The sequence below is a fragment of the Pristiophorus japonicus genome, chromosome 1 (assembly GCF_044704955.1).
Source record: "Pristiophorus japonicus isolate sPriJap1 chromosome 1, sPriJap1.hap1, whole genome shotgun sequence".
Lineage (NCBI taxonomy): Eukaryota > Metazoa > Chordata > Chondrichthyes > Pristiophoridae > Pristiophorus > Pristiophorus japonicus.
Genome location: NC_091977.1, coordinates 333,095,826 through 333,119,455, shown reverse-complemented (window position 1 = coordinate 333,119,455; position 23,630 = coordinate 333,095,826). Strand labels below are relative to the sequence as shown.

Below are 23,630 nucleotides of genomic sequence, written 5' to 3'. Positions count from 1 at the left end.
TGGAAGTAAATCTTCCTCGATTCCGAGGGACTGCCGATGATGATGATGATGTGAAGGTCACCTGACTGAGATGATTCGAGTAAAGGTCAAAAGCAAAATACTGTGGTGCTGGAAATCTGAAATAAAAACAGTGCTGGAAATACTCAGCAGCATCTGTGGCGAGAGAAACAGAGTTAACGTTTCAGGTCGATGACCTTTCATCAGAACTGGAAAAAGTTAGAAATGTAACAGGTTTTAAGCAAATACATAGGCAAGAAAGCGGGCGGGGAGAGAGGAAAGAACAAAAGGGAAGGTTTGTGATAGGGTGGACGGCCGGGGTGATTAACTGATCAAATGGATAATGGTGCAAGGCAAAAGAGGATGTTAATGGGATAAGTAAATAAACAAAAGATGGGTCTAGAGGAGGTGTAAATGGCAACAGTAAAATCATTACGAGCAGCTGCTGCCCGAAAAAATGGGAGCAGTGGTTATGATTTGAAATTGTTGAACTCCATGTTGAATCTGGAGTAAAGTGCCTAATCAAAAGATGAGGTGCTGTTCCTCCAGCTGCTGTTGAGCTTCATTAGAACAGTGTAGAGGTCATCTGACTGACTTCGATTTTCGTGGTTGAAAATTAACCAATGAAAACTGGATTATTATGAAATGAACAAAAGTGGTTGCAGTTTCAGTACTCTAACTCTAGGTCGCTCCTGGAGCTGAGATACAAGGTAGCATCTTACTGCATTTCTCTTGTCCTAGGGAAGATGTTCGTGCTCCGGCCAAAGAACGGGACCGCGCAATGGGACGTGACCGCGGCCCGAGGCTTGTGCACAGAGCAGGGAGCACGTCTGGCCACGGCTGAAGAACTGCAACGAGCAGTGGAGGAATGCGCGTTCACAGAGTGCACCACCGGCTGGATCGCAGGCAACCGAATCGGGTAAGGACTTCCCTCCCCTCAAATAAAGGGGGGAAACCAGCATCAGCCAGCAGTCATCCTGACTACAAGCGAACACTGGTTCAAGGCTTTAACCCAAACCTTTCACACATCTGTGCTGGTTGGGAAAAAAATGACAGGAGGTGAAGAAGGAGCCAATCTAGATCTAGTCAACTGGTCAAGGATCTGGAGAAGATCCAAGAACTTGGAACTCTTCAGTGTCTGAATAACCTCTGCTTCACAATCCCCCAATGGCACTTTCAGTAGACATAAATTAAGTCTCAAACGAAAAAGGTCATGACCTCTTGGAAAAGTTTGGTTTGCCCTGGTGAGTGACTGCAATAATCTGCCTGATTCCTACCAGTACCCCTGGACCTCTTAGTCCAGTATCAGGAACCAGCTAAGTGAATATCTGTCTAACACAGACAATCCAATCTAAATTAAAGTATATTCACAACCTTGCCAATTATAAATACCAATTCCTTGGCATCCCTCCACTTTTCTCAGCTTCTGACCGTCAGTCACCTGTATCCTTTTATTTTAAATTATTTGATCTCCTGTTTTTGGTTGTTCACTCTGTGTTTTTCAATACTTGAACTTTCGAGTCAAAATATTCACACACTCTGCTTTTCAGCTTCTCTTAATCTAGCTTTTGTTGCTCACAACCAGAATTTTGATTTACTCTCATCTTCTAATTTTCACACTCGAACACACTGTAGATTCAGTAATGTGCCTTCTCACTTTCAATACAAATGACATCCAATTGTAGAATACACTCGAGTACAGCGTCCAGTTTATAAATGTCCGACTCCTGTGAAGAGCCGTGGGAAGTTTCACTATCTTAAAGGCATTATATAAATACAAGTTGTTGTTGCAGTCTTGCACTTGCACTCCGAGATTCCAGTTAATCTCTCCCGAGATTCCAGTTAATCTCTCCCTAGATTCCAGTTAATCTCTCTCCCTAGATCCCAGTTAATCTCTCCTTAGATTCCAGTTAATATGTTCTTAGATCCCAGTTAATCTCCCTCTAGATCCCAGTTAATCTCCCTCTAGATCCCAGTTAATCTCCCTCTAGATCCCGGTTAATCTCTCCCTCTAGATCCCGGTTAATCTCTCCCTCTAGATCCCAGTTAATCTCTCCCTCTAGATTCCAGTTAATCTCGTTCGAGATTCCAGTTAATCTCCCTCGAGATTCCAGTTAATCTCCCTCGAGATTCCAGTTAATCTCCCTCGAGATTCCAGTTAATCTCTCTCTAGATTTCAGTTAATCTCTCTCTAGATTTCAGTTAATCTCTCTAGATTTTAGTTGATCTCTCTCTAGATTTCAGTTGATCGCTCTCTAGATTTCAGTTGTTCTCTCTCTCGATTCCAGTTAATCTCTCTCTCTAGATCCCAGTTAATCTCTCTCTGTAGATTCCAGTTAATCTCTCCCTAGATTCCAGTTCATCTCCCCCTAGATTCCAGTTCATCTCCCCCTAGATTCCAGTTCATCTCCCCCTCGATTCCAGTTCATCTCCCCCTCGATTCCAGTTCAACTCCCCCTCGATTCCAGTTCATCTCCCCCTCGATTCCAGTTAACCTCCCCCTCGATTCCAGTTCATCTCCCCCTCGATTCCAGTTCATCTCCTCCTCGATTCCAGTTCATCTCCCCCTCGACTCCAGTTCATCTCCCCCTCGACTCCAGTTCATCTCCCCCTCGACTCCAGTTCATCTCCCCCTCGACTCCAGTTCATCTCCCCCTCTATTCCAGTTCATCTCCCCCTCTATTCCAGTTCATCTCCCCCTCGATTCCAGTTCATCTCCCCCTCGATTCCAGTTCATCTCCCCCTCGATTCCAGTTCATCTCCCCCTCGATTCCAGTTCATCTCCCCCTCGATTCCAGTTCATCTCCCCCTCGATTCCAGTTCATCTCCCCCTCGGTTCCAGTTCATCTCCCCCTCGGTTCCAGTTCATCTCCCCCTCGGTTCCAGTTCATCCCCCCCTCGGTTCCACTTCATCTCCCCCTCGGTTCCACTTCATCTCCCCCTCGGTTCCACTTCATCTCCCCCTCGGTTCCACTTCATCTCCCCCTCGGTTCCACTTCATCTCCCCCTCGGTTCCACTTCATCTCCCCCTCGGTTCCACTTCATCTCCCCCTCGGTTCCACTTAATCTCCCCCTCGGTTCCACTTAATCTCCCTCTCGGTTCCACTTAATCTCCCTCTCGGTTCCACTTAATCTCCCTCTCGGTTCCACTTAATCTCCCCCTCGATTCCAGTTCATCTCCCCCACGATTCCAGTTCATCTCTCCCACGATTCCAGTTCATCTCGCCCCACATTCCAGTTCATCTCGCCCCACATTCCAGTTCATCTCGCCCCACATTCCAGTTCATCTCGCCCCACATTCCAGTTCATCTCTCTCTAGATCCCAGTTAATCTTAGTTAATCTCTCCCTCGATTCCAGTTGAACTCTCTCTGGATTACCGTTGAACTCTCTCTGGATTCCCAGAATCTCTCTCTCGATTCCAGTTAATCTTTCTCTAGGTATCAGTTAATATCTCTCTAGATTCCACTTAATCTCTCCCTAGATTCCACTTAATCTCTCCCTAGATTCCACTTAATCTATCTCTAGATTCCACTTAATCTATCTCTAGATTCCACTTAATCTATCCCTAGATTCCACAATCTCTCCCTAGATTCCACTTAATCTCTCTCTAAATTCCAGTTGACTCGCCTTGGATTCCAGTTCATCTCTCGTCAGATTCCCGTTAATCTCTCCCTCAATCCCAGTTAATCTCTTCCTCGATTCCAGTTAATCGCTCCCTGGATTCCCGTTAATCTCTCCCTAGATTCCAGTTAATCTCTCCCTTGATTCCAGTCAATCCCTCTCCAGATTCCAGTCAATCCCTCTCCAGATTCCAGTCAATCCCTCCCTATATTCCAGTCCATCTCTCCCTAGATTCCAGTGCATCTCTCCATAGATTCCAGTGCATCTCTCCCTAGATTCCAGTGCATCTCTCCCTAGATTCCAGTGCATCTCTCCCTAGATTCCAGTGCATCTCTCCCTAGATTCCAGTGCATCTCTCCCTAGATTCCAGTGCATCTCTCCCTAGATTCCAGTCCATCTCTCCCTAGATTCCAGTCCATCTCTCCCTAGATTCCAGTCCATCTCTCCCTTGATTCCAGTGCATCTCTCCCTAGATTCCAGTCCATCTCTCCCTTGATTCCAGTCCATCTCTCCCTTGATTCCAATCCATCTCTCCCTTGATTCCAGTCCATCTCTCCCTTGATTCCAGTCAATCCCTCTCTAGATTCCAGTTGATCTCTCTCTGGATTCCAGTTGATCTCTCCCTAGATTCCAGTTGATCTCTCCCTAGATTCCAGTTAATCTCTCCCTAGATTCCAGTTAATCTCTCCCTAGATTCCAGTTAATCTCTCCCTAGATTCCAGTCAATCCCTCCCTCGATTCCAGTTAATCCCTCCCTCGATTCCAGTCAATCCCTCTCGAGATTCCAGTCAATCCCTCTCTAGATTCCAGTTAATCCCTCCCTCGGTTCCAGTTAATCTCTCCATTGATTGCAGCTAATCTCTCCCTAGATTCCAGTTAATCTCTCCCTAGATTGGAGTTAATCATTCTAGATTCCAGTTAATCTCTCCCGAGCTTCCAATTAATCTCTCTCTAGATTCCAGTTAACTCGCCCTGGATTCCAGTTCATCAATCCCTGGAATAAAGTTAATTTCTCCCGAGATTCCAGTTAATCTCTCCCTAGATTCCACTTAATCTCTCCCTTGATTCCAGTTAATCTCTCCCTAGATTCCAGTTCATCTCTCTCTATATTCCAGTTTATCTCTCCCTAGATTCCAGTTGATCTCTCCCTAGATTCCAGTTGATCTCTCCCTAGATTCCAGTTGATCTCTCCCTAGATTCCAGTTGATCTCTCCCTAGATTCCAGTTGATCTCTCTCGAGATTCCAGAGAATCTCTCTTTGGATTCCAGTTGATCTCTCTCGATGACAGTTCATCTCTCTCTAGATTCAGGTTGATCTCTCTCCCTAGATTCCAGTTGATCTCTCCCTAGATTCCAGTTGATCTCTCCCTAGATTCCAGTTGATCTCTCCCTAGATTCCAATTTATCTCTCTCTAGATTCCAATTTATCTCTCCTTCGATTCCAGTTAAACTCTCTCTAGATTCAGGTTGATCTCTCCCCAGATTCCAGTGACTCGATTCCAGTGACTCTCTCTCTCGATTCCAGTGACTCTCTCTCTCGATTCCAGTGACTCTCTCTCTCGATTCCAGTGACTCTCTCTCTTGATTCCAGTGACTCTCTCTCTCGATTCCAGTGACTCTCTCTCTCGATTCCAGTGACTCCCTCTCTCGATTCCAGTGACTCTCTCTCTCGATTCCAGTGACTCTCTCTCTCTCGATTCCAGTGACTCTCTCTCTCGATTCCAGTGACTCTCTCTCTCGATTCCAGTGACTCTCTCTCTCGATTCCAGTGACTCTCTCTCTCGATTCCAGTGACTCTCTCTCTCGATTCCAGTGACTCTCTCTCTCGATTCCAGTGACTCTCTCTCTCGATTCCAGTGACGCTCTCTCTCGATTCCAGTGACTCTCTCTCTCGATTCCAGTGACTCTCTCTCTCGATTCCAGTGACTCTCTCTCTCGATTCCAGTGACTCTCTCTCTCGATTCCAGTGACTCTCTCTCTCGATTCCAGTGACTCTCTCTCTCGATTCCAGTGACTCTCTCTCTCGATTCCAGTGACTCTCTCTCTCGATTCCAGTGACTCTCTCTCTCGATTCCAGTGACTCTCTCTCTCGATTCCAGTGACTCTCTCTCTCGATTCCAGTGACTCTCTCTCTCGATTCCAGTGACTCTCTCTCTCGATTCCAGTGACTCTCTCTCTCGATTCCAGTGACTCTCTCTCTCGATTCCAGTGACTCTCTCTCTCGATTCCAGTGACTCTCTCTCTCGATTCCAGTGACTCTCTCTCTCGATTCCAGTGACTCTCTCTCTCGATTCCAGTGACTCTCTCTCTCGATTCCAGTGACTCTCTCTCTCGATTCCAGTGACTCTCTCTCTCGATTCCAGTGACTCTCTCTCTCGATTCCAGTGACTCTCTCTCTCGATTCCAGTGACTCTCTCTCTCGATTCCAGTGACTCTCTCTCTCGATTCCAGTGACTCTCTCTCTCGATTCCAGTGACTCTCTCTCTCGATTCCAGTGACTCTCTCTCTCGATTCCAGTGACTCTCTCTCTCGATTCCAGTGACTCTCTCTCTCGATTCCAGTGACTCTCTCTCTCGATTCCAGTGACTCTCTCTCTCGATTCCAGTGACTCTCTCTCTCGATTCCAGTGACTCTCTCTCTCGATTCCAGTGACTCTCTCTCTCGATTCCAGTGACTCTCTCTCTCGATTCCAGTGACTCTCTCTCTCGATTCCAGTGACTCTCTCTCTCGATTCCAGTGACTCTCTCTCTCGATTCCAGTGACTCTCTCTCTCGATTCCAGTGACTCTCTCTCTCGATTCCAGTGACTCTCTCTCTCGATTCCAGTGACTCTCTCTCTCGATTCCAGTGACTCTCTCTCTCGATTCCAGTGACTCTCTCTCTCGATTCCAGTGACTCTCTCTCTCGATTCCAGTGACTCTCTCTCTCGATTCCAGTGACTCTCTCTCTCGATTCCAGTGACTCTCTCTCTCGATTCCAGTGACTCTCTCTCTCGATTCCAGTGACTCTCTCTCTCGATTCCAGTGACTCTCTCTCTCGATTCCAGTGACTCTCTCTCTCGATTCCAGTGACTCTCTCTCTCGATTCCAGTGACTCTCTCTCTCGATTCCAGTGACTCTCTCTCTCGATTCCAGTGACTCTCTCTCTCGATTCCAGTGACTCTCTCTCTCGATTCCAGTGACTCTCTCTCTCGATTCCAGTGACTCTCTCTCTCGATTCCAGTGACTCTCTCTCTCTCGATTCCAGTGACTCTCTCTCTCTCGATTCCAGTGACTCTCTCTCTCTCGATTCCAGTGACTCTCTCTCTCGATTCCAGTGACTCTCTCTCTCGATTCCAGTGACTCTCTCTCTAGATTCCAGTTGATCTCTCTCTCCGGATTCCAGTTGATCTCTCTCTCCGGATTCCAGTTGATCTCTCTCTCCGGATTCCAGTTCATGTCTCCCCAGATTCCAGTTACCCAGTTAATCTCGCTCTAGATTACAGTTACTCTCTCTCTGGATTCCAGTAATCTCTCCCTACATTCCAGTTAATCTCTCTGGATTCCAGTTAATCTCTCCCCAGATTCCAGTTATTCTCTCCCCAGATTCCAGTTATTCTCTCCCTAGATTCCAGTTATTCTCTCCCTAGATTCCAGTTATTCTCTCCCTAGATTCCAGTTATTCTCTCTCTAGATTCCAATTGATCTCTCTCTAGATTCGATTTAATCTCTCTCTAGATACCAGTTAATATCTCCCCAGATTCCAGTTCATCTCTCTCTAGATACCAGTTCATGTCTCTCGAGATACCAGTTCATCTCTCTCTAGATACCAGTTCATGTCTCTCAAGATACCAGTTCATGTCTCTCTAGATACCAGTTCATGTCTCTCTAGATACCAGTTCATGTCTCTCTAGATACCAGTTCATGTCTCTCTAGATACCAGTTCATGCCTCTCTAGATACCAGTTCATGCCTCTCTAGATACCAGTTCATGTCTCTCTAGATACCAATTCATGTCTCTCTAGATACCAGTTCATGTCTCTCTAGATACCAGTTCATCACTCTCTAGATACCAGTTCATCTCTCTAGATACCAGTTCATCTCTCTCTAGATACCAGTTCATCTCTCTCTAGATACCAGTTAATCTCTCCCCAGATTCCAGTTAATCCCTCTCTAGATTCCCGTTAATCCCTCTCTAGATTCCCGTTAATCTCTCCCCAGATTCCAGTTAATCTCTCCCCAGATTTCAGTTACCCAGTTAATCTCTCCCTCGATTCCAGATAATCTCTCCCTCGATTCCAGTTTATTGCTCTTGGATTCCAGTTAATCTCCACCTAGATTCCCGTTAACTTCTCTCTAGATTCTAATTAATCTCTCTAGATTCTAATTAATCTCTCTAGATTCCAATGTATCTCTCCTTAGATTCCAGTTAATCTCTCTCTCGATTCAGGTTGATCTATCCCCAGATTCCAGTGACTCTCTCTCGATTCCAGTGACTCTCTCTCTAGATTCCAGTGACTCTCTCTCTAGATTCCAGTTCATCTCTCTAGATACCAGTTCATCTCTCTCTAGATTCCAGTGACTCTCTCTCTAGATTCCAGTGACTCTCTCTCTAGATTCCAGTGACTCTCTCCCTAGATTCCAGTTACTCTCTCCCTAGATTCCAGTTAATCTCTCCCTAGATTCCAGTTAATCTCTCTCTAGATTCCAGTGACTCTCTCTCTAGATTCCAGTGACAATCTCTCTTTGGATTCCAGTTGATCTCTCCCCAGATTCCAGTTCATCTCTCCCCAGATTCCCGTTAATCCCTCTCTCGATTCCAGTTGATCTCTCCCGAGATTCCAGTAAAAACTTATCTAGATTCCAGTTAATCTCTCCTCTGATTCCAGTTAATCTCTCCCCCGATCCCAGTTATCCTCTCTCTAGATTCCAGTTGCCAGTTAATCTCTCCCTCAACTACAGATAATCTCTCTAGATTGCAATTAATCTCTGCAGATTCCAGTTAATCACACCCTCGATTCCAGTTTATCGCTCTTGGATTCCAGTTAATATACACCTAGATTCCCCTTAATCTCTCCCCAGGTTCCAGTTAATCTCTCCCCAGATCTCAGTTAAACTCTCTCTAGATTCCAGTTACCCAGTTAATCCCGCCCTAGATTCCAGTTCATCTCTCCCTAGGTTCCAGTTGATCGCTCTCTAGATTCCAGTTAATCTCTCTCGAGATTCCAGTTAATCTCTCCCTAGATTCCAGTTAATCTCTCTCTAGATTCCAGTTAATCTCTCCCCAGGTCCCAGTTAACCTCTCTCTCTCTCTCTCTCTCGATTCCAGTTACCCAGTTAATCTCTCTCTAGATTCCAGTTAATCTCTCTCTAGATTCCAGTTAATCTCTCTACATTCCAGTTAATCTCTCCCCGGATTCCAGTTATTCTCTCCCTAGATTCCAGTTATTCTCTCCCTAGATTCCAGTTATTCTCTCCCTAGATTCCAGTTATTCTCTCCCTAGATTCCAGTTATTCTCTCCCTAGATTCCAGTTATTCTCTCCCTAGATTCCAGTTATTCTCTCCCTAGATTCCAGTTATTCTCTCCCTAGATTCCACTTATTCTCTCCCTAGATTCCAGTTAATCTCTCTCCACATTCCAGTTGATCTCTCTCTAGATACCAGTTCATCTCTCTCTAGATACCAGTTCATCTCTCTCTAGATACTAGTTCATCTCTCTCTAGATACCAGTTCATCTCTCTCTAGATACCAGTTCATCTCTCTCTAGATACCAGTTCATCTCTCCCTAGGTTCCAGTTGATCTCTCTCTAGATTCCAGTTAATCTCTCCCTAGATTCTAATTAATCTCTCTAGATTCCAGTTGATCTCTCTCCAGCTTTCATTTAACCTCTCCCTAGATTGCAGTTAATCTCTCCCTAGATTGCAGTTAATCTCTCCCTAGATTGCAGTTAATCTCTTCCTAAAATCCAGTTACTCCCTAGATTCTAGTTACTCACCCCCTAGATTCCAGTTAATCGCTCCCTAGATTCCAGTTAATCTCTCTCTAAATTCCAGTTAATCTCTACCCAGGTCCCAGTTAACCTCTCTCTCTCTCGAGATTCCAGTTACCCAGTTAATCTCTCCCTAGATTCCAGTTAAAATCTCTCTAGATTCAGGTTGATCTCTCTCCAGATTCCAGTTATTCTCTCCCGAGATTCCAGTTATTCTCTCCCGAGATTCCAGTTATTCTCTCCCGAGATTCCAGTCAATCGCTCTCTACATTCCAGTTAATCTCCCTGGATTCCAGTTCATCTCTCCCTAGATTCCAGTTAATCTCTCTCTAGATTACTGTTAATCAATCTGTAGATTACAGTTACTCTCTCTCTGGATTCCAGTTAATCTCTTCCTAGATTCAAATTCATATCTCCCTCGAATCCAGTTACTCTCTCCCCAGATTCCAGTTAATCGCTCCCTAGATTCCAGTTAATCTCTCTAAATTCCAGTGAATCTCTACCCAGGTCGCAATTAACCCCTCTCTCGAGATTCCAGTTACCCAGTTAATCTCTCCCTGGATTCCAGTTAATCTCTCCCTGGATTCCAGTTAATCTCTCCCCAGATTCCAGTTAATCTCTCCCCAGATTCCAGTTAATCTCTCCCTAGATTCCAGTTAAAATCTCTCTAGATTCAGGTTGATCTCTCCCGAGATTCCAGTTATTCTCTCCCGAGATTCTAGTTATTCTCTCCCTAGATTCCAGTTAATCTCTCCCTACATTCCAGTTAACCTCTCTCCAGATTCCAGTTGATCTCTCTCTAGATTCCAGTTAATCTCTCTCTAGATTCCAGTTAATCTCTCTCCAGATTCCAGTTAATCTCTCTCTAGATTCCAGTTAATTTCTACCTAGATTCCAGGTAATATCTCCCCAGATTCCAGTTCATCTCTCTCTAGATACCAGTTCATCTCTCTCTGGATTCCAGTTCAGCTCTCCCTAAATTCCAGTTAATCTCTCACTCTCGATTCCAGTTAATCTCGCTCTAGATTACAGTTACTCTCTCTCTAGATTATAGTTACTCTCTCTCTGGATTCCAGTTAATCTCTCTCTGGATTCCCGTAATCTCTCCCTAGATTCCAGTTAATCACTATCTACATTCCAGTTAATCTCTCTGGATTCCAGTTCATCTCTCCCTAGATTCCAGTTAATCTCTCTCTAGATTACAGTTAATCAATCTGTAGATTACAGTTACTCTCTCTCTGGATTCCAGTTAATCTCTTCCTAGATTCCAGTTCATATCTCTCTCTAGATTCCAGTTAATCGCTCTCTAGATTCCAGTTAATCTCTCTCCAGATTCCAGTTAATTTCTCTCTAGATTCCAGTTAATCTCTCTAGATTCCAATTGATCTTTCCACAGATTCCAGTCAATCTCTCTCTAGATTCCAGTCAATCTCTCTCTAGATTCCAGTCAATCTCTCTCTAGATTCCAGTCAATCTCTCTCTAGATTCCAGTTAATCTCTCTCTAGATTCCAGTTAATCTCTCCCTAGATTCCAGTTAATCTCTCTCTAGATTCCAGTTGATCTCTCTCTAGATTCCAGTTGATCTCTCTCCAGATTCCAGTTGATCTCTCTCTAGATTCCAATTAATCTCTCCCTAGATTCCAGTTAATCTCTCTGTAGATTACAGTCAATCTCTCTCTAGATTCCAGTCAATCTCTCTCTAGAGTCCAGTTAATCTCTCTTTTTGGATTCCAGTTAATCTCTCTCTAGATTCCAGTTAGTCTCTCTCTAGATTCCAGTTAATCTCTCTAGATTTCAATTGATCTCTCCCCAGATTCCATTTAATCTCTCCCTAGATTCCAGTTAATCTCTCCCTAGATTCCAGTAAATCTCTCCCTAGATTCCAGTTAATCTCTCTAGGTTCCAGTTAATCTCTCTCGATACCAGTTAATCTCTCTCTAGATACCAGTTAATCTCTCTCTAGATACCAGTTCATCTCTCTCTAGATACCAGTTCATCTCTCTCTAGATACCAGTTCATCTCTCTCTAGATACCAGTTCATTTCTCTCTAGATACCAGTTCATTTCTCTCTAGATTCCAGTTAATCTCTCACTCTCGATTCCAGTTAATCTCGTTCTAGATTACAGTTACTCTCTCACTAGATTAGTTACTCTCTCTCTCTGGATTCCAGTTAATCTCTCTCTGGATTCCCGTAATCTCTCCCTGCATTCCAGTTAATCTCTCTCTAGATTCCAGTTAAACTCTCCCTAGATTCCAGTTGATCTCTCCCTAGATTCCAGTTGATCTCTCCCTAGATTGCAGTTAATCTCTCCCTAGATTGCAGTTAATCTCTCCCTAGAATCCAGTTACTCACTCCCTAGATTCTAGTTACTCACTCCCTAGATTCCAGTTAATCGCTCCCTAGATTCCAGTTAATCTCTCTCTAAATTCCAGTTAATCTCTCCCGAGATTCCAGTTAATCTCTCCCTAGATTCCAGTTAATCTCTCTCTAGATTCCAGTTAATCTCTCCCCAGGTCCCAGTTAACCTCTCTCTCTCTCTCTCTCTCTCTCTCTCTCTCTCTCTCTCTCTCTCTCTCTCTCTCTCTCTCGATTCCAGTTACCCAGTTAATCTCTCTCTAGATTCCAGTTAATCTCTCTCTAGATTCCAGTTAATCTCTTTACATTCCAGTTAATCTCTCCCCGGATTCCAGTTAATCTCTCCCCAGATTGCAGTTATTCTCTCCCTAGATTCCAGTTATTCTCTCCCTAGATTCCAGTTATTCTCTCCCTAGATTCCAGTTATTCTCTCCCTAGATTCCAGTTATTCTCTCCCTAGATTCCAGTTATTCTTTCCCTAGATTCCACTTATTCTCTCCCTAGATTCCAGTTAATCTCTCCCTAGATTCCAGTTAATCTCTCTCCACATTCCAGTTGTTCTCTCTCTAGATTCCATTTAATCTCTCTCTAGATACCAGTTCATCTCTCTCTAGATACCAGTTCATCTCTCTCTAGATACCAGTTCATCTCTCTCTAGATACCAGTTCATCTCTCTCTAGATACCAGTTCATCTCTCTCTAGATACCAGTTCATCTCTCTCTAGATACCAGTTCATCTCTCTCTAGATACCAGTTCATCTCTCTCTAGATACCAGTTCATCTCTCCCTAGGTTCCAGTTGATCTCTCTCTAGATTCCAGTTAATCTCTCCCTAGATTCTAATTAATCTCTCTAGATTCCAGTTGATCACTCTCCAGCTTTCATTTAACCTCTCCCTAGATTGCAGTTAATCTCTCCCTAGATTGCAGTTAATCTCTCCCTAGATTGCAGTTAATCTCTCCCTAAAATCCAGTTACTCCATGGATTCTAGTTACTCACCCCCTAGATTCCAGTTAATCGCTCCCTAGATTCCAGTTAATCTCTCTCTAAATTCCAGTTAATCTCTACCCAGGTCCCAGTTAACCTCTCTCTCTCTCGAGATTCCAGTTACCCAGTTAATCTCTCCCTAGATTCCAGTTAAAATCTCTCTAGATTCAGGTTGATCTCTCTCCAGATTCCAGTAATTCTCTCCCGAGATTCCAGTTATTCTCTCCCGAGATTCCAGTTATTCTCTCCCGAGATTCCAGTCAATCGCTCTCTACATTCCAGTTAATCTCCCTGGATTCCAGTTCATCTCTCCCTAGATTCCAGTTAATATCTCTCTAGATTCCAGTTAATCTCTCTCTAGATTCCAGTTAATCTCTCTCTAGATTCAGGTTGATCTCTCCCGAGATTCCAGTTATTCTCTCCCGAGATTCCAGTTATTCTCTCCCGAGATTCCAGTTAATCTCTCCCTACATTCCAGTTAACCTCTCTCCAGATTCCAGTTGATCTCTCTCTAGATTCCAGTTAATCTCTCTCTAGATTCCAGTTAATCTCTCTCTAGATTCCAGTTAATATCTCCCCAGATTCCAGTTCATCTCTCTCTAGATACCAGTTCATCTCTCTCTGGATTCCAGTTCAGCTCTCCCTAAATTCCAGTTAATCTCTCACTCTCGATTCCAGTTAATCTCGCTCTAGATTACAGTTACTCTCTCTCTAGATTATAGTTACTCTCTCTCTAGATTATAGTTACTCTCTCTCTGGATTCCAGTTAATCTCTCTCTGGATTCCCGTAATCTCTCCCTAGATTCCAGTTAATCGCTCTCTACATTCCAGTTAATCTCTCTGGATTCCAGTTCATCTCTCCCTAGATTCCAGTTAATCTCTCTCTAGATTACAGTTAATCAATCTGTAGATTACAGTTACTCTCTCTCTGGATTCCAGTTAATCTCTTCCTAGATTCCAGTTCATATCTCCCTAGATTCCAGTTAATCTCTCTCTAGATTCCAGTTAATCTCTCTCTAGATTCCAGTTAATCTCTCTCCAGATTCCAGTTAATCTCTCTCTAGATTCCAGTTAATCTCTCTAGATTCCAATTGATCTTTCCACAGATTCCAGTCAATCTCTCTCTAGATTCCAGTCAATCTCTCTCTAGATTCCAGTTAATGTCTCTCTGGATTCCAGTTAATCTCTCTCTAGATTGCAGTTAATCTCTCTCTGGATTCCAGTCCATCTCTCTCTAGATTCCAGTTAATCTCTCCCTAGATTCCAGTTGATCTCTCTCTAGATTCCAGTTGATCTCTCTCTAGATTCCAGTTGATCTCTCTCTAGATTCCAATTAATCTCTCCCTAGATTCCAGTTAATCTCTCTGTAGATTACAGTCAATCTCTCTCTAGATTCCAGTCAATCTCTCTCTAGATTCCAGTCAATCTCTCTCTAGATTCCAATTAATCTCTCCCTAGATTCCAGTTAATCTCTCTTTTTGGATTCCAGTCAATCTCTCTCTAGATTCCAGTCAATCTCTCTCTAGATTCCAGTCAATCTCTCTCTAGAGTCCAGTTAATCTCTCTCTAGATTCCAGTTAGTCTATCTCTAGATTCCAGTTAATCTCTCTAGATTTCAATTGATCTCTCCCCAGATTCCATTTAATCTCTCCCTAGATTCCAGTTAATCTCTCCCTAGATTCCAGTAAATCTCTCCCTAGATTCCAGTAAATCTCTCTTGGTTCCAGTTAATCTCTCTAGATACCAGTTCATCTCTCTCTAGATACCAGTTCATCTCTCTCTAGATACCAGTTAATCTCTCTCTAGATACCAGTTCATCTCTCTCTAGATACCAGTTCATTTCTCTCTAGATACCAGTTCATCTCTCCCTAGGTTCCAGTTGATCTCTCTCTAGATTCCAGTTCATTTCTCCCTAGATTCTAATTAATCTCTCTAGATTCCAGTTGATCTCTCTCCAGCTTTCATTTAACCTCTCCCTAGATTGCAGTTAATCTCTCCCTAGATTGCAGTTAATCTCTCCCTAGATTGCAGTTAATCTCTCCCTAAAATCCAGTTACTCCCTAGATTCTAGTTACTCACCCCCTAGATTCCAGTTAATCGCTCCCTAGATTCCAGTTAATCTCTCTCTAAAGTCCAGTTAATCTCTACCCAGGTCCCAGTTAACCTCTCTCTCTCGAGATTCCAGTTACCCAGTTAATCTCTCCCTAGATTCCAGTTAAAATCTCTCTAGATTCAGGTTGATCTCTCTCCAGATTCCAGTTATTCTCTCCCGAGATTCCAGTTATTCTCTCCCGAGATTCCAGTCAATCGCTCTCTACATTCCAGTTAATCTCCCTGGATTCCAGTTCATCTCTCCCTAGATTCCAGTTAATCTCTCTCTAGATTACTGTTAATCAATCTGTAGATTACAGTTACTCTCTCTCTGGATTCCAGTTAATCTCTTCCTAGATTCAAGTTCATATCTCCCTCGAATCCAGTTACTCTCTCCCCAGATTCCAGTTAATCGCTCCCTAGATTCCAGTTAATCTCTCTAAATTCCAGTGAATCTCTACCCAGGTCGCAATTAACCCCTCTCTCGAGATTCCAGTTACCCAGTTAATCTCTCCCCGGATTCCAGTTAATCTCTCCCCAGATTCCAGTTAATCTCTCCCCAGATTCCAGTTAATCTCTCCCTAGATTCCAGTTAAAATCTCTCTAGATTCAGGTTGATCTCTCCCGAGATTCCAGTTATTCTCTCCCGAGATTCCAGTTATTCTCTCCCTAGATTCCAGTTAATCTCTCCCTACATTCCAGTTAACCTCTCTCCAGATTCCAGTTGATCTCTCTCTAGATTCCAGTTAATCTCTCTCTAGATTCCAGTTAATCTCTCTCTAGATTCCAGTTAATATCTCCCCAGATTCCAGTTCATCTCTCTCTAGATACCAGTTCATCTCTCTCTGGATTCCAGTTCAGCTCTCCCTAAATTCCAGTTAATCTCTCACTCTCGATTCCAGTTAATCTCGCTCTAGATTACAGTTACTCTCTCTCTAGATTATAGTTACTCTCTCTCTAGATTATAGTTACTCTCTCTCTGGATTCCAGTTAATCTCTCTCTGGATTCCCGTAATCTCTCCCTAGATTCCAGTTAATCGCTCTCTACATTCCAGTTAATCTCTCTGGATTCCAGTTCATCTCTCCCTAGATTCCAGTTAATCTCTCTCGAGATTACAGTTAATCAATCTGTAGATTACAGTTACTCTCTCTCTGGATTCCAGTTAATCTCTTCCTAGATTCCAGTTCATATCTCCCTAGATTCCAGTTAATCTCTCTCCAGATTCCAGTTAATCTCTCTCTAGATTCCAGTTAATCTCTCTAGATTCCAATTGATCTTTCCACAGATTCCAGTCAATCTCTCTCTAGATTCCAGTCAATCTCTCTCTAGATTCCAGTCAATCTCTCTCTAGATTCCAGTTAATGTCTCTCTGGATTCCAGTTAATCTCTCTCTAGATTGCAGTTAATCTCTCTCTGGATTCCAGTCCATCTCTCTCTAGATTCCAGTTAATCTCTCCCTAGATTCCAGTTGATCTCTCTCTAGATTCCAGTTGATCTCTCTCTAGATTCCAGTTGATCTCTCTCTAGATTCCAATTAATCTCTCCCTAGATTCCAGTTAATCTCTCTGTAGATTACAGTCAATCTCTCTCTAGATTCCAGTCAATCTCTCTCTAGAGTCCAGTTAATCTCTCTCTAGATTCCAGTTAGTCTCTCTCTAGATTCCAGTTAATCTCTCTAGATTTCAATTGATCTCTCCCCAGATTCCATTTAATCTCTCCCTAGATTCCAGTTAATCTCTCCCTAGATTCCAGTAAATCTCTCCCTAGATTCCAGTTAATCTCTCTAGGTTCCAGTTAATCTCTCTAGATACCAGTTAATCTCTCTCTAGATACCAGTTCATCTCTCTCTAGATACCAGTTAATCTCTCTCTAGATACCAGTTCATTTCTCTCTAGATACCAGTTCATTTCTCTCTAGATACCAGTTCATTTCTCTCTAGATACCAGTTCATTTCTCTCTAGATACCAGTTCATTTCTCTCTAGATTCCAGTTAATCTCTCACTCTCGATTCCAGTTAATCTCGTTCTAGATTACAGTTACTCTCTCACTAGATTCCAGTTAAACTCTCCCTAGATTCCAGTTGATCTCTCCCTAGATTCCAGTTAATCTCTCTCTAGATTCCAGTTAATCTCTCTCTGGATTCCCGTAATCTCTCCCTGCATTCCAGTTAATCTCTCCCTAGATTCCAGTTAATCTCTCCCTAGATTCCAGTTAATCTCTCTCTAGATTCCAGTTAATCTCTCTCTAGATTCCAGTTAAACTCTCCCTAGATTCCAGTTGATCTCTCCCTTGATTCCAGTTGATCTCTCCCTAGATTGCAGTTAATCTCTCCCTAGATTGCAGTTAATCTCTCCCTAGAATCCAGTTACTCACTCCCTAGATTCTAGTTACTCACTCCCTAGATTCTAGTTACTCACTCCCTAGATTCCAGTTAATCGCTCCCTAGATTCCAGTTAATCTCTCTCTAAATTCCAGTTAATCTCTACCCAGGTCCCAGTTAACCTCTCTCTCGAGATTCCAGTTACCCAGTTAATCTCTCCCTAGATTCCAGTTAAAATCTCTCTAGATTCAGGTTGATCTCTCTCCCGAGATTCCAGTTATTCTCTCCCGAGATTCCAGTTATTCTCTCCCGAGATTCCAGTTATTCTCTCCCGAGATTCCAGTTATTCTCCCCCGAGATTCCAGTTCAGCTCTCCCTAAATTCCAGTTAATCTCTCACTCTCGAATCCAGTTAATCTCGCTCTCGAATCCAGTTAATCTCGCTCTAGATTACAGTTACTCTCTCTCTGGATTCCAGTTAATCTCTCTCTGGATTCCCGTAATCTCTCCCTAGTTTCCAGTTAATCGCTCTCTACATTCCAGTTAATCTCTCTGGATTCCAGTTCATCTCTCCCTAGATTCCAGTTAATCTCTCTCTAGATTACTGTTAATCAATCTGTAGATTACAGTTACTCTCTCTCTGGATTCCAGTTAATCTCTTCCTAGATTCAAGTTCATATCTCCCTCGAATCCAGTTACTCTCTCCCCAGATTCCAGTTACTCACTCCCTAGATTCCAGTTAATCGCTCCCTAGATTCCAGTTAATCTCTCTCTAGATTACTGTTAATCAATCTGTAGATTACAGTTACTCTCTCCCTAGATTCCAGTTAATCTCTCTCTAGATTGCGGTTAATCTCTCTCTGGATTCCAGTCCATCTCTCTCTAAATTCCAGTTAATCTCTCTCTAGATCCCTAGATTCCAGTTAATCTCTCTACATTCCAATTAATATCTCCCTAGATTCCAGTTATTCTCTCCCTAGATTCCAGTTATTCTCTCCCTAGATTCCAGTTAATCGCTCCCTAGATTCCAGTTAATCTCTCTCTAAATTCCAGTGAATCTCTACCCAGGTCCCAATTAACCCCTCTCTCGAGATTCCAGTTACCCAGTTAATCTCTCCCTAGATTCCAGTTAATCTCTCTACATTCCAATTAATATCTCCCTAGATTCCAGTTATTCTCTCCCTAGATTCCAGTTATTCTCTCCCTAGATTCCAGTTAATCTCTCTCTAGATTCCAGTTAATCTCTCTCTAGATTGCGGTTAATCTCTCTCTGGATTCCAGTCCATCTCTCTCTAAATTCCAGTTAATCTCTCTCTAGATCCCTAGATTCCAGTTAATCTCTCCCTAGATTCCAGTTAATCTCTCCCTAGATTCCAGTGAATCTCCCTCTCGATTCCAGTCGATCTCTCCCTCGATTCCAGTTAATCTCTCTCTACATTCCTGTTAATCTCCCTCTAGATTCCAGTTGATTTCTCCCTCGATTCCATTTCATCTCTCTCCAGATTCCAGTTCCTCTCTCCCTTGATTTCAGTTAATCTCTCTCTAGATTCCAGTTAACTGGGATCTAGAGAGAGATTAACTGGAATCTAGAGGGACATTAACTGGAATCTAGAGGGAGATTAACAGGAATGTAGAGAGAGATTAACTGGGATCTAGAGAGAGTTCAACTGGAATCCAGGGAGAGATTAACTAAGATTAACTGGGAACTAGAGAGAGATTCTTTGTTAATCTCTCCCTGGATTCCAGTTGAACTCTCCCTGGATTCCAGTTGAACTCTCTCTGGATTCCAGTTGAACTCTCTCTCTCTAGATTCCAGTTAATCTCTCTCTAGATCCCAGTTCCTCACTCTCTAGATCCCAGTTAAACTCTCAGTAGATTCCACTTGATCTCTCTCTAGATTCCAGTTAATCTCTCTCTAGATCCCAGTTAATCTCCCTCGAGATCCCAGTTAATCTCCCTCGAGATCCCAGTTAAGCTCCCTTTAGGTTCCAGTTAATCTCCCTAGATTCCAGTTAATCTCTCCCTTGATCCCAGTTCCTCGCTCTCTAGATCCCAGTTAATCTCTCTCTGGATTCCAGTTGAACTCTCTCTCTCTAGATTCCAGTTAATCTCTCTCTAGATCCCAGTTCCTCGCTCTCTAGATCCCAGTTAATCTCTCTCTCGATTCCAATTACTATCTCTCTCTAGATTCCAGTTAATCTCTCTCTAGATTCCAGTTAATCTCCCTAGAGATCCCAGTTAAGCTCCCTTTAGATTCCAGTTAATCTCTCCCTAGATTCCAGTTAATCTCTCTCTAGATTCCAGTTAATCTCCCTCGAGATTCCATTTAATCTCTCTAGATTGCAGTTAAACTCTCTCTAGATTGAAGTTAAACTTTCTCTAGATTGCAGTTAATCTCTCCCTAGATTCCAGTTAATCTCTCCCTAGATACCAATTAATCTCTCTCTCGATTCCAATTTTCCCCCTCTCGGTTCCAGTTAATCTCCCTCTCGGTTCCAGTTAATCTCCCTCTCGGTTCCAGTTAATCTCCCTCTCGGTTCCAGTTAATCTCCCTCTCGGTTCCAGTTCATGTCTCCCTAGATTCAAGTTAATCTCTCCCTAGATTCAAGTTAATGTCCCCCTAGATTCAAGTTAATGTCAACTAGATTCAAGTTAATGTCCCTCTAGATTCCAGTTAATGTCCCTCTAGATTCCAGTTCCTGTCTCCCTGGATTCCAGTTCCTGTCTCCCTCGATTCCAGTTCATCTCTCCCTCGATTCCAGTTCATCTCTCTCTAGATCCCAGTTAATCTTAGTTAATCTCTCCCTCGATTCCAGTTGAACTCTCTCTGGATTACCGTTGAACTCTCTCTGGATTCCCATAATCTCTCCCGAGATTCCAGTTAATCTCTCTCGAGATTCCACTTGATCTCTCTCTCTCGATTCCTGTTAACCTCTCTAGATTCCAATTAATCTCTCCCTTGATTCCAGTTAATCTCTCCCTTGATTCCAGTTAAAACACTCCCAATATCCCAGTTAATCTCCCTCTCGATTCCAGTTAATCTCCCTCTCGATTCCAGTTAATCTCCCTCTCGATTCCAGTTAATCTCCCTCTCGATTCCAGTTAACCTCTCTCTGGATTCCAATGACCCAGTTAATCTCTTCCTAGATTCCAGATCATCTTTCTAGATCCCAGTTAATCTCTCTCTACCTTCCAGTTAATCTCTCCCTAGATTCCAGTCCATCTCTCCCTAGATTCCAGTCCATCTCTCCCTAGATTCCAGTCAATCCCTCCCTAGATTCCAGTCCATCTCTCCCTAGATTCCAGTCCATCGCTCCCTAGATTCCAGTCCATCTCTCCCTAGATTCCAGTCCATCTCTCCCTAGATTCCAGTCCATCTCTCCCGAGATTCCAGTCCATCTCTCCCGAGATTCCAGTCCATCTCTCCCGAGATTCCAGTCCATCTCTCCCTAGATTCCAGTCCATCTCTCCCTAGATTCCAGTCCATCTCTCCCGAGATTCCAGTCCATCTCTCCCGAGATTCCAGTCCATCTCTCTCTAGATACCAGTTAATCTCTCCCCAGATTCCAGTTAATCTCTCCCCAGATTCCAGTTAATCCCTCTCTAGATTCCAGTTAATCTCTCCCCAGATTCCAGTTAATCTCTTCCCAGATTCCAGTTAATCTCTCCCCAGATTCCAGTTACCCAGTTAATCTCTCCCTCGATTCCAGATAATCTCTCCCTCGATTCCAGTTTATTGCTCTTGGATTCCAGTTAATCTCCACCTAGATTCCCGTTAACTTCTCCCTAGATTCTAATCAATCTCTCTAGATTCTAATTAATCTCTCTAGATTCCAATGTATCTCTCCTTAGATTCCAGTTAATCTCTCTCTCGATTCAGGTTGATCTATCCCAGATTCCAGTTACTCTCTCTCTAGATTCCAGTGACTCTCTCTCTAGATTCCAGTGACTTTCTCTCTAGATTCCAGTTAATCTCTCCCTAGATTCCAGTTAATCTCTCCCTAGATTCCAGTTAATCTCTCCCTAGATTCCAGTTAATCTCTCCCCAGATTTCAGTGACTCTCTCTCTAGATTCCAGTGACTCTCTCTCTAGATTCCAGTGACAATCTCTCTTTGGATTCCAGTTGATCTCTCTTTTGGATTCCAGTTCATCTCTCCCCAGATTCCAATTCATCTCTCCCCAGATTCCCGTTCATCCCTCTCTCGATTCCAGTTGATCTCTCCCGAGATTCCAGTTAAAACTTATCTAGATTCCAGTTAATCTCTCCTCTGATTCCAGTTAATCTCTCCCCCGATCCCAGTTATCCTCTCTCTAGATTCCAGTTGCCAGTTAATCTCTCCCTCAACTCCAGATAATCTCTCTAGATTGCAATTAATCTCTGCAGATTCCAGTTAATCACACCCTCGATTCCAGTTTATCGCTCTTGGATTCCAGTTAATATCCACCTAGATTCCCCTTAATCTCTCCCCAGGTTCCAGTTAATCTCTCCCCAGATCTCAGTTAAACTCTCTCTAGATTCCAGATACCCAGTTAATCCCGCCCTAGATTCCAGTTCATCTCTCCCTAGGTTCCAGTTGATCGCTCTCTAGATTCCAGTTAATCTCTCTCTATATTCCAGTTACTCACTCCCTAGATTCCAGTTACTCACTCCCTAGATTCCAGTTAATCTCTCCCTAGATTCCAGTTAATCTCTCCCTAGATTCCAGTTAATCTCTCTCTAGATTCCAGTTAATCTCTCCCCAGGTCCCAGTTAACCCCTCTCTCTCTCTCTCTCTCTCTCTCTCTCTCTCTCTCGATTCCAGTTACCCAGTTAATCTCTCTCTAGATTCCAGTTAATCTCTCTCTAGATTCCAGTTAATCTCTCTCTAGATTCCAGTTAATCTCTCTACATTCCAATTAATCTCTCCCCGGATTCCAGTTAATCTCTCCCCAGATTCCAGTTAATCTCTCTCTAGATTCCACTTACCCAGTTAATCGCTCCCTAGATTCCAGTTATTCTCTCCCTAGATTCCACTTATTCTCTCCCTAGATTCCACTTATTCTCTCCCTAGATTCCACTTATTCTCTCCCTAGATTCCACTTATTCTCTCCCCAGATTCCACTTATTCTCTCCCTAGATTCCACTTATTCTCTCCCTAGATTCCACTTATTCTCTCCCTAGATTCCACTTATTCTCTCCCTAGATTCCACTTATTCTCTCCCTAGATTCCACTTATTCTCTCCCTAGATTCCACTTATTCTCCCCTAGATTCCACTTATTCTCTCCCTAGATTCCACTTATTTTCTCCCTAGATTCCAGTTAATCTCTCTCCACATTCCAGTTCATCTCTCTCTAGATACCAGTTCATCTCTCTCTAGATACCAGTTCATCTCTCTCTAGATACCAGTTCATCTCTCTCTAGATACCAGTTCATCTCTCCCTAGTTTCCAGTTGATCTCTCTCTATAGATTCCAGTTAATCTCTCCCTAGATTCCAATTAATCTCTCTAGATTCCAGTTGATCTCTCTCCAGCTTTCATTTAACCTCTCCCTAGATTGTAGTTAATCTCTCCCTAGATTGCAGTTAATCTCTCCCTAGATTGCAGTTAATCTCTCCCCAGATTGAAGTTAATCTCTCCCTAAAATCCAGTTACTCACTCCCTAGATTCTAGTTACTCACTCCCTAGATTCCAGATAATCGCTCCCTAGATTCCAGTTAATCTCTCTCTAAATTCCAGTTAATCTCTACCCAGGTCCCAGTTAATCTCTCTCTCGAGATTCCAGTTACCCAGTTAATCTCTCCCTAGATTCCAGTTAAAATCTCTCTAGATTCAGGTTGATCTCTCTCCCGAGATTCCAGTTATTCTCTCCCGAGATTCCAGTTATTCTCTCCCGAGATTCCAGTTATTCTCTCCCGAGATTCCAGTTATTCTCTCCCGAGATTCCAGTTCAGCTCTCCCTAAATTCCAGTTAATCTCTCACTCTCGAATCCAGTTAATCTCGCTCTAGATTCCAGTTAATCTCGCTCTAGATTACAGTTACTCTCTCTCTGGATTCCAGTTAATCTCTTCCTTGATTCAAGTTCATATCTCCCTCGAATCCAGTTACTCACTCCCTAGATTCCAGTTACTCACTCCCTAGATTCCAGTTACTCACTCCCTAGATTCCAGTTAATCTCTCCCCAGATTCCAGTTAATCTCTCCCCAGATTCCAGTTAATCTCTCCCTAGATTCCAGTTAAAATCTCTCTAGATTTAGGTTGATCTCTCTCTAGATTCCAGTTATTCTCTCCCGAGATTCCAGTTATTCTCT

General features: G+C 43.1%; 1 protein-coding gene across 1 annotated transcript in view; it reads left to right on the top strand.

The window, feature by feature from the left end:
• Window positions 1-23,630, top strand: part of susd5 (sushi domain containing 5) — a 227,277-nt gene that overhangs the window by 5,936 nt on the left and 197,711 nt on the right. Inside the window, exon 2 of the mRNA XM_070874416.1 lies at window positions 739-916. Coding sequence (XP_070730517.1) covers window positions 739-916 — 178 coding nt within the window. The remainder of the gene's footprint in view (window positions 1-738; window positions 917-23,630) is intronic.